At 47.1% G+C, this 10,411-nt stretch overlaps 3 protein-coding genes across 3 annotated transcripts; 1 reads left to right on the top strand and 2 right to left on the bottom strand.

The window, feature by feature from the left end:
- The first annotated feature begins 766 nt into the window (after nt 1-766).
- On the top strand, nt 767-3,125 carry LOC133815906 (uncharacterized). The gene is made up of 2 exons (XM_062248673.1): nt 767-2,425; nt 2,500-3,125. The coding sequence occupies exons 1-2, from the start codon at nt 1,970-1,972 to the stop codon at nt 2,632-2,634; spliced, it is 591 nt and encodes a 196-aa protein (XP_062104657.1). The 5' UTR covers nt 767-1,969; the 3' UTR covers nt 2,635-3,125.
- A 4,988-nt stretch (nt 3,126-8,113) lies between these two features.
- LOC133814025 (uncharacterized) lies at nt 8,114-8,716 on the bottom strand. Its single transcript, XM_062247044.1, has one exon. The coding sequence runs from the start codon at nt 8,714-8,716 to the stop codon at nt 8,114-8,116; it is 603 nt and encodes a 200-aa protein (XP_062103028.1).
- Nucleotides 8,717-9,052: 336 nt separating this feature from the next.
- LOC133814024 (uncharacterized) lies at nt 9,053-9,895 on the bottom strand. Its single transcript, XM_062247043.1, has one exon. The coding sequence runs from the start codon at nt 9,893-9,895 to the stop codon at nt 9,053-9,055; it is 843 nt and encodes a 280-aa protein (XP_062103027.1).
- Between the last annotated feature and the right edge of the window lie 516 nt (nt 9,896-10,411).

Raw genomic sequence — 10,411 nt, 5'->3', positions numbered from 1 at the left:
GTATTTATAAAAGGTGAGTCACATTTTTCATTCTGTTCTTTATTGAATTAAATGTGGATTAATCATATCTGGATCATTGTCCGCTAGTTTAACTCTGTGCATTACTGTTTTGGTTCTTTGCATAAGATTTTTCTTGGCCTCAGGTTAGCATGGGTTCTGAGCGACAGAGCATGCTGACGGAGAAGGGGCTTCTGCATGAATCTAAGGAGAACGCCATTAGTATCAGGGGTGTATTGAACCCCTATTGTATGCAGATTATGACTCGGCTTTGTTTCGTGGATCAAGTCGATTCTGGTGCCGTGCGAGTTAGATCGCAGAAGGGTGACATGACCCTAAGCAGGATTACAGCAGCGTGTGCGAAGCAGCTGGGAGCTTTCTTGAAGAAATCTCCTCCTACTCCTTCAACTCTATCGCTGATGAAAGCTGAGTTTGAAAGGGCGTGTTCTGAAACCTACGCTGCGTGTGCCAAGCGTCAAGGGGTCCCAGAGGGTAAAAAGAAGGAGGGTTCTGGTCTGGCTGCAGAGTCTTCCCCTGATAAGTCCGGCTTATCGTGCAGGTCTTCCCGCATCCAAGGGCGATCGTCCACGCCTTCTGACGCTCTGCAAATTCAGCCTCTTCAGCAAGTGCCTTTGCCTACAGATGCCTTGGGAAAAAGAAAGGAGCGTGAGGAGTCCTCTTTCGAAGATTCAGACGATGGGAAGTGCATCTCGTCGAAGCTTTGGATCCCAAAAGGTTCTGTCCCCACCACTCAAGGATCTGCTTTCGCAATCCCCAAACTTACCCCAGGGAAACTACCAACGGGCCAGGCTCTCTCGTTGTGCAAGAAGCCGCGGGGATCTGCCCCCGTTGGGCATTTACCAGGGGCGTCTCCTACTTCACACGCAATTGGGTCTTCCTTGGCAGCAGGCTCAGAAGGGGTGGCTCATGTAGAGGGCGTTTCCTCTTCTCCGTCCAAATTATCAAGAGCGGCGACTGGAGATGGAGTGCAGGGTGGCTTACCGTTGGAGGTGAAGTCGCCTGCTGTCTGTGCGAAGCCATCAGAAGCACTGTCCTCTGCTTCTGATCTGGCTGAGGGGTCTGCCATTGGCCATAAGCGTGGCTCAGAGGGGAGACGCCCTTCCTCTGCCTCTCGTAAAACAAGCTTCTAGAGGATGCCTTCGGAGAGGGTTTTGAGGCTGCGGATACCACTCCTCTGCCAGTTGAGGCAAGTAACGCCGCTGTGCCCGAAACTATCTTTGGGTGTCAGGAATCAGGGGCTGTCGAAGTGACAGGTGTTGATACTCTCAGTGCTGACGTTTCCTTATTACCGCCTACCGCTTCTGAGTCTAGTCCAGGAGATGTCATTGCTGTGTCCCCGAAGGGTACTAACACTTTTGAATCTCCTAGCGCTTTCTTAGAGCAGCTAACGTCTTCTGCCGTGCATACGCCGGTGTACCTCCCCAGTGATTTGGGTGAAGATGATAGCTTATTTATACGCCCTTCGAAGACGTATTCTTCTGGCGCGGGGACAATTGCACTGGCGTCTGATAGCATTATGGTATCGACGTTAGTAGAAGGCGGGAAGCCAGCTGCCCCCGTTGCTTCTGCAGCTGCGCTTGCAGGTGGAGAAGCAAGTGACAGAGCCGGAGTTGTGTCAGAATATGGGCCTTTTGCGTCTACGGAAGTTATGGATGAAATGCTACGTATAAGTAGACCCCATCTGCCGACAGAAGCGATTGGATCCTTGAGCGGGCAAGGTGATTTGCTGCAACAAGTATCAGATCACATTTGGATGATAACTTGGTTCAAAAATTGGGCCTTTTTTATATCTCTTGATATGTATAAGATGTTATTTTTAATGGGTGTAAGTGATTTTTCACAGAGCTATGTATGCGCATCTGCTGCAAGGCGGGAATATGCAGCGGCTATACAAAATGGCTCTAAACTGGCGTAGCAGACGGCAAAGTTAGAAGAGGAGCGGGCGGGGAGAATGATGGCTGAGGCAAATCGGGACGTGCTCGTGGAAGCCATCAAGAGGTTAGAAGCAGAGTTGGCAGAGGCAAAAAAGAGGGTGACTACCACAGAGGAGAAGCTGGTTAGTACTGTCGGGCTCGAAGTAGAGCGAGACAAACTGAAGGCTGACTTGGTGGATATGACCAATAAATGGATGGAAAAAAGTCAATTCTGCGTTCAGCATGAAGCCCGCATGGAGAAGCTTAGCATTATGATGAATGACCTTGAAGAAGATATTGTGTTGTTGCAAGCTGATAAGGAGATCTTAGACAAAGAGAAGACAAAGTTGGAGCGAAGGGCAAACATTCTTGAGGCCAGCGCAGCGGGCGCCAAGAAGCAGAAGTTGGAGGCTGAGCTTCTTTTTGGGAAGAAGTTGAAGGAAGCAGAAGAGGCGGTAACCGAAACCAAGAAGCAGTTGGAGGAGATGGCAGAGGTATGCGACTTTTCTTTTGTTATTGATGTATTAGAAACACGTGTGTTGATTTCGTTATGTTTTGGGTTTTGCAGAGGGCAGCAGAGGCGGCGATTGAAGCCACTAGGCAACGCATTCAAGATCGGGAGATTACCGAACGCAGACTTGTGAGGGTGGCTGAGGTGGATACTGCGAAGTATCTGGACCTAGCATTACGTAATAAGAAGTAGACCCCAGAAGAGAAATGGGCAAAACTGGAGATGTATTGTAAAAGCGTCGATGTAAAAATAGGAGAATATGACATCGACAAGTACTTGAATGAACTTGGGGATTTGCAGATTTCCTATCCGCCGTGCCATCTGGAGAAGTTGAAGCTGAGGGGCGACACGCTGGGGTCGATGTATAATGCCAACGGGGAAGCTATTGAAGAAAGTGTTGCCAATGTGGCCTCTGATCAGAAGACATCAGGATCCGCGTCTGGAGCAGAGGGCAAGCCAGATGGTGAAAGAGGTGCCGTAGAATGAACGACACACTATCGTTTTGTTAACTTTGGTCATGTTTTGCTGTGAATTAATTTCTGTATATACATTCTTTGGGCTCTTTAGGCCGCTAGTATGTAGATGATTGTAATAGAGCAAATTATCAATACAAATAGAACTTTGTTTCCTGTTGGTTGTCTTGGTGTGTGTACTGTATGTGTTTTTTGTTGTTTAGGACTTAATCGAAGGCGTGATGACAGGTGTGAGTCGTATGGTTTACTCGGATCAGAATCTTCATAGACCCTTTAGGCCTTTACGTGCGAAATACAGCGAAAGATTATACAGATGGTGGGAGAGGATGCCCAGTTAAGTGTTGTGTGAGTGATTCGTCTTGGTGTTTTGGTGATGGGTTGGAGCTGACAACAGTGTTGTTATAGGTGAGCACCGTGAGTGGACGAAGGTTCCCTTTTTGAGGAGAATCTTTGACAACCCACAATGGCTTTACTCAACGTGGGCTATGGAAGAGCTTATCAGAAGTGGCATCCCGTACTACATATCGTGTGAATGCTATGGGTTAGGCCATCCGAAGCTAGAGAGTGTGATGGTAGAGTACATGCGTCGTATTGAGTGGGATTAATTATGGGCAAGAAAATAGATCAATTATGAAATCAGGAGTGAATATTGTCGTTAATGTAATAGAACTTATAAATAACAACTTCTGATTTATTGTTATTTTTGAGTATACATTGCCTTCTGATTCCATGCTTAGCATCTGCCAATTTAAGTTACTGTACAAATATTCGTTTTTGTTTATTGAGAAAGGAATTGAGCAAATATGTGTGCCCATACTTAGCATCTGCCAATTTAAGTTATAGTGATACGTGTGTCATACTCCTGCGATATTGCCATTATTGCTAGGTGGCAGTCCTTCTTACTCACAGGGAGTTGTTGTAGTGGTCTTGATCGGGACGGGTCCGGCCTCTGGGGACGGAAACTTTCCCATGAGGTCAGAGGGGTTGATGTGATCCAGACCAAACGCGGGGGACAAAGCGTTGAGTAGGGCATCGAGGCAGATGCAAAGAGGTCAAGATTGTGAGGCAGGTATCTTTCCAATGCACCCATACCGTGTAGTGGAGTGATGGGTCATTTGGTCTGCCGCATATCCTGTCAGAGGCACCCATTGTGTAGGATATGGGTGCGACTGCGGGAAAAGTTCCTCCCAGCCTTGGATTGCCAAACCAGTTAGTGTACATTGGAGAGGAATCTGAAGCATGACAGCAGATGGTTCTGCTGTGATAGTCAGGGCAGATTAGACAGTAGGAGGTGCTCCTCTTATGCGAGTAAGAGGGTAGGGTTTGCAGTGCACCTCCGTTGGACGACCAGATCAGCGTAGTCAGGGCAGATTAGACTGCAAAATGGCTGGCCGTAGCTCCCTGTGAGCTTAGTCAAGTCAAATTAGAATGCAGTACAAAATCCAGTGAAATGACAGAGGCGGTAGGATCGTGTACGTAGATTGTGTGTAGTGGCCTTGTTGCCACGAACTGCTGAGATTCAGCCTGGTGCCAACGTGCGGGGTGTGGGCCTCGCTATGCATTATCATTTTTCGTTGTTTATTGAAGTGTAGGTATGGGTAGCGTATGTATTGAGATTAAAGACATACGGTGTATTGCTAAGGGAGGTTGGCAATTTCAAGCATTTAGTTAATTGTTTATTTATAGCCATTGTGGTAGGTGGTTTTTGAGTACACGTGAATAATGTTATTTTTGAACAAAGTTAGGTGAGGATATAATTGAGGAAACCTTTCGAGTGAAAAGTTAATTGTCACGTGTCTGACTTGGTGAATTATGGTGGACAATAATGTCATGGAATTGAACATATAAGAAAAAATTATAAAGAATGTGAAAAAATGGAAAGTTGTTGTATTACTTTTGAATTGCCCAGTACAACTATTAACAATAATATTGCTTCAAAGACATTGAATTCCAAGTACGGGGTACGAATTTCCCACTACGTAAATTCTTTAGGGTGTAAGACCCTCTGCCTAGTACTTTAATGATTTCGAAAGGCCCTTCCCAATTAGGCTCTAGCTTCTTCTTGTTGCCTGTGACCTTACGCAGAACCCAATCACCTTCTCAAAATGTGCGTGAGTGGACTCTTTTGTTGTAGTAGCGTTCTGCGACCTTTTGATAATTCTCTAGTCGCAATTGTGCCATTGTACGTGCTTCTTCTAGAAGGTCCAGGTTGTGCAGCAGTTGAATATTGTTTGTTGTTGGATCAGATGCGATCTCTGTCTGAAGTGTAGGTAGACCGACTTCTGTTAAGATGACGACCTCTGATCCATATACCATAGCGTAGGGAGATTCCCCCGTGGAGGATCTTTTTGTTGTCCTATATGCCCATGATACTTTCGGTAATTCTTCTACCCATGCTCCTTTTTTGTCTTCCAAATTCTTCTTAATGTTGGCAAAGATAACTTTGTTGGAGGCCTCTGCTTGACCGTTGCCCTGTGGGTAAGTGACAGAGGCGAAGTTTAGCTTGATCTTGTACGTGTCGCATAGTTCTTGTACCTTCGCATTTTGGAACGGAGTTCCGTTGTCCACGACTATCTCCCACGGTATCCCAAATTGACATATAATATGCTTCCAAATGAAGGACATAGTGTCTGTTTTGCTGACCGTGACGTACGCCTCTGCCACAACCCATTTTGTGAAGTAATCAGTGGCTACAAGAGCATACCGTCTTCCTCCAGCAGCCTTAGGTAGTTCACCTACTACATCGATACCCCATTTTGCAAAAGGCCAAGGTGCAACGATGGAGTGTAAGGTTTGAGCAGGTTGATGGAGGGTGGGTGCAAATCGTTGGCATTTGTCACATTTTTTGGCATAATCCCGCGCTTCTGTCATCATGTATGGCCAGTAATACCCTGTTGTAAGTGCCTTGTGTGCCAAACTCCGTCCCCCTATGTGATTTCCACATGTCCCCTAATGTATTTCTTCTAACAATTTTTTAGCTTCTGATGGGCGCAAACACCGTAGGTATGGGCCGTTGAAGGATTTTCGGTACAACGTCCCACGGATCATGGAATAGCGTTGTGCCCGAAGGCGCAGAAGCTTTGCATCTTTCAGATTAGGTGGGAGCTCGGAGGTGGTCAAGTATTTTATGATTGGATCTATCCAGCATTCAGGTTCTGATGAGGTTGAATAGACTTCCATGTCTTTGCTTGAACGGCTTATAGATATGGAGGACTGGCGTGTGCATCCTCCCGCAGAAGCTAATTTGGCAAGGGCATCGGCCTTCTGATTTTGCTCCCTAGGTACTTGTATGAGTTCGAACTGGCGAAAATGCGATCGTAAGTCAGTTACCTTCTGTAGAAGGCTAGCCAGATGGGGTACTTTGGTATCAAAATTTCCAGCCACTTGCTCTATCATAAGCTGGGAGTCGCCTCTGACATTCAAACGTTGGACGCCCATTTCTCGTGCGAGTTCTAAACCGTAGATTAGTGCCTCATATTCTGCTTCATTATTCGTCATGGATTGCTCTAAACGAATGGCTTCTTCGATTTTGAGGCCCGAGGGAGCTTCTAATATGACGCCAATACCAGCCCCTTGGGAATTGGATGCTCCGTCAGTGTACATCGTCCACACCCATTGATCTTCCGATTCTAACAATTCTGGCAGAGCGTCAGGGGTGAACGACTGAATTTCAACCAGGAAGTCAGCGAGTACCTGTCCTTTTTTAGCTTTTCGTGGCGAGAACTGAATATCGTACGTCCCTAGCTCAATGGCCCATTTAGATAACCTTACAGAGAGGTCGGGCTTACTCAATACCTGTTTTAATGGATAGTCCGTATATACAATGATGGTGTGGCTTTCAAAATATTGTCTTAACTTCTTCTTTGCCGTAAGGAGTGCGAGTGCCAACTTTTCCATCATACTGTATCGGGTTTCAGCGTCCAAAAGCATCTTGCTGCAGTAGAACACTGGCCTCTGATGATTGGCTTCTTCTTGGAAGAGAACAGAACTCACAGCGAATTGTGAGACAGACAAGTATAAGAATAAATCTTCATTAGCAATGGGGGAGCTCAATATAGGAGGACAGCTCAAATAAGTTTTTAGTTCTTTCAATGCTTTTTTCTGCTCTGGTCCCCAGGTGGTGTTGGTAGATTTCTTTATGCATTGCAAGAAGGGTTGGCAACGGTCAGACATTCGTGATATGAATCGACTTAATGCTACTACTTTGCCCGTTAGAGCCTGTACATCTCGGATGGTTCGGGGCTCTTTGACTTCTGAGAGGGATGCGATCTGTGTTGGGTTTGCCTCGATGCCCCTCTGACTGACGACGTATCCCAAGAACTGTCCAGAGGACACCCCAAAGACACATTTAGAGGGGTTTAATTTCATTTTATAAGCATCAAGGATGTCGAAGCACTCAGTCAAGTCGTCTATACGTGAAGAGCTTTGTTTGGACTTGATGACCATGTCGTCAATATATACCTCCATATTTCTCCCGAGTAATGAGGAAAACAGCTTGTGCATTAGCCTCTGGTATGTTGCGCTTGCATTCTTTAGACCGAAGGGTATAACTTTGTAGCAATATAAACCACCCTCTGTTATGAAAGCCGTATGAATCCGATCCTCCGATTTCATGGGGATCTGATTGTATCCAGAGTAAGCGCCAAGGAAGCTCATCCTTTCATATCCTACCGTGGCGTCTATCATCTGACTGATCTTTGGTAGAGGGTAGCTATCCTTGGGACACACTTTGTTTAAATTTGTGTAGTCTATGCATACTCTCTTTTTCCCATTCTTCTTTGGGACCACGAAGGGGTTGGCAAGCCAACTGGGGTATAAGCATTCTTCGATTGCCTCTGTGCTCAGGATCCGTTGGACCTCCTCTTGTATGACTTGATTCACCTCTGGAGTGAACCTCCTCTGCTTCTGCTTGCGGGTGGGAAGTTGTTGGAGATATTCAGGCTGTGACTCATGACAAAAGGGTCTATTCCGGGCATGTCATGTGGAGTCCAGGAAAAAGTTCTCATTCTGGTCTTGAGAAATTGTATGAGGGTCTGCCTCTCTTCTCCAGAGAGCTTGGTACTTATCAGGACTGTTTTAGAGGGGTCAGCGTCGTCTAGTCCCACTTGTTCTAAGGTATCTAGTGTAACTTGGGGTTTTTCTTGGTCTTCCTCTAGATTGATTCTTTTTAGGCACGCTGGTAGGTCCTGCTGTAATTGTTATTTGTCAGGGGAGTTGTCATGGGAAGCAGTGCCAGAGCTATTTATTTCTTTTAAGGTAAGGAAGCACTTTTTGGCATGCTTCTGGCAGCCTTTGATGTCGACGGTGTATCGCCCGTTGAGTGATTGACACCGCATCACCTGATGTAGAGTTGAGACTACCCACTGCATCCGGTGGATCCAATTTCTCCCCATGATGGCGTTGTAGCTTGTGGTGGAGTCTATAATGAGGAAGTCTACTGGCAGGGCGCATTCTGCGGCCACCACAGTTAATCGAATGACGCCTTTCGGATATACTCTTTGGCTGTTGAATCCCAAAATGGGCATGGTGGAGGGCCAGATCTGACTCTCCTCTAGCCCCATCTTCTGGAAAGCTTCCCAGAAGAGGATGTCGACCCCACTGCCCCCATCTATCAGGACTCTACCTAGCTGGCAATGGTCAACCTGTAGGGAAATGAAGAGTGGATCATCATGGGGTAGGTTTACACCCTTCAGGTCATCATCGGTGAAGGTGATTGCAGAGGCTAGGTAGCTTCTGTCTTCTGAAGTGACGAGATTGACCACGTGGCCTAATGATTTGTATCGCTTCACTCGTTCTTCCATCCTTTTATGGATTTTGGTTGCATGCTCTTGATTATCAGTGGGTTCTACGATCCCGTGGATCATAGGGACTTGCTTAAGAGGCTCCTGGATGCTGTCAGAGGCTGTGTGCACGGGGTCTGACGCCTGTGGAGCGGGGACAGAAGCGGGGTTTTGCCGTGAGGCGCCTGGTCTGCCTATCTCCTTGATGTATTGGGTAAGCCTCCCACTCCTCATGAGGACTTGGATCTGATTGTTCAAATTGTGGCATTCAGCGATTGTATGACCGTGATCTTTGTGGAAGAGACAGTATCTGTTTTTATCCCTTCTGTCAGATTGAGTGGTAATTTTGTAGGGCTCTCACCAGATAGGTCTGTCTTTATTTTCATCATAAATGACTTCTTGCGGGACGGTGTATTCGAAGGATGGGTATCGTGATGGCTGTCGATCCTGTCTTGGCCTTTTTCCTTCCTTCATACGATCTGTTTGGTTCTGCTTCCTCTTGTCATCCCTGGCAAGTGGTGGAGGATTATTTGTTGGTGGAGCAGAGATGAGTGCAGACTTCTTCTGTGCGCGCTCTCGAAATTCTAACACCCTGAAGACGCCCTCGGCTCGGGTCTGCACGTCTTCCATGTCGTATGGAGGTGTCATGGTGAGATTCTCATGCAAGAGAGATCCCACCTGCAGGCTTTTGACGAAGAGATTTGCTGCGGTGAGCGGATCGACGTCGTGGATTTGATGCACGAGGTCAATGAAACGTTGCAAGTATGCTTTCGGATGTTCATTCTCCCGCTGTTCAATCCGATAAAGATCGGCCATTGTTTTGGGCACCTCTCGGTTCGCGCTGTACTGCTGTAAGAAGGTCCGTCGGAGATCACTAAAACTGTTGAGTGACCCGGGCTTTAATTGTCGGAACCATAACAGAGCTGGCCCGGAGAAAGTCGTTGAAAAGACTTTGCATTGTATGGCTTCGTTATTAGCTTCTAATGCCATCTTCTGTTGAAATTGAAATAAGTGGTTTAGTGGGTCTCCTTTTCCATTGAACGCAGGTAGGGAAGGGATGACAAAGTCTCGAGGCTTTGGCTCATTCTGAATCCATTCCGAGAAAGGCGATTTCTCAGTGGTTCTTGATACTAGATCCAAATGTTCGGTGGCGTAGGCGGATCGCCCATCTGAGAACTTCTGCATCATTTCCCTCATCATGTCTTCTTTCCAGCTGTCCAAGAACCGGATCGAGGGAACGCGACCATCAGAGGGAGAATCGTGTGCGACTTGAGGTGTGGTGCATTGAGGTCGGACTTCAGCTGCTGGCTGAGCGGGTCCGGTGGGTTTTGCTTCCGTCCGCCCATGTGTGTCAGAGGTCGGGGCTTGTCGCTCTTCGGCCCCGGAGGATGGCGGGATGCCTTGGGATCTTCCGTTACCTGGGTTCATGTTTTGATGTGGGGAATTAATGCGGTCGATTAGAACGTCAGATCTGCTAGAATCAAGATTATCGTTGGCTTGGGTGTTGCGAGTCGTGTCAGCGGACTTGCGCAGCTCAGCAATCTCGGCTTCGAGCCTAGCTTGGGCTTCGGTCAATGTCTTAATTACTTTGTCGGACCGCTACTGGCTCGCCTCCAACAGACGACACATCTTTTCGATCTGGTCGCTCATGTCCGTCAGAGGGACGCTCTGTGCGGCTGTTCCCTGAAGCAGCCTCATAAATTCATCAGCCTTCGC

This window comes from Humulus lupulus, chromosome 2 (assembly GCF_963169125.1).
Source record: "Humulus lupulus chromosome 2, drHumLupu1.1, whole genome shotgun sequence".
Classification (NCBI taxonomy): Eukaryota; Viridiplantae; Streptophyta; class Magnoliopsida; order Rosales; family Cannabaceae; genus Humulus; species Humulus lupulus.
Note: the sequence above shows the minus strand (reverse complement) of the source record. Positions and strands in the feature narration are given on the sequence as shown.

Excerpts from the sequence above, each read along its gene's own strand:
- LOC133815906 (XM_062248673.1), top strand. The coding sequence starts at position 1,970 with ATGATGGCTGAGGCAAATCGGGACGTGCTCGTGGAAGCCATCAAGAGG. Across the intron at positions 2,426-2,499 it reads AGTTGGAGGAGATGGCAGAG|AGGGCAGCAGAGGCGGCGAT; the intron begins GTATGCGACTTT and ends TGGGTTTTGCAG.
- LOC133814025 (XM_062247044.1), bottom strand. The coding sequence starts at position 8,716 with ATGGAAGAACGAGTGAAGCGATACAAATCATTAGGCCACGTGGTCAAT.
- LOC133814024 (XM_062247043.1), bottom strand. The coding sequence starts at position 9,895 with ATGATGAGGGAAATGATGCAGAAGTTCTCAGATGGGCGATCCGCCTAC.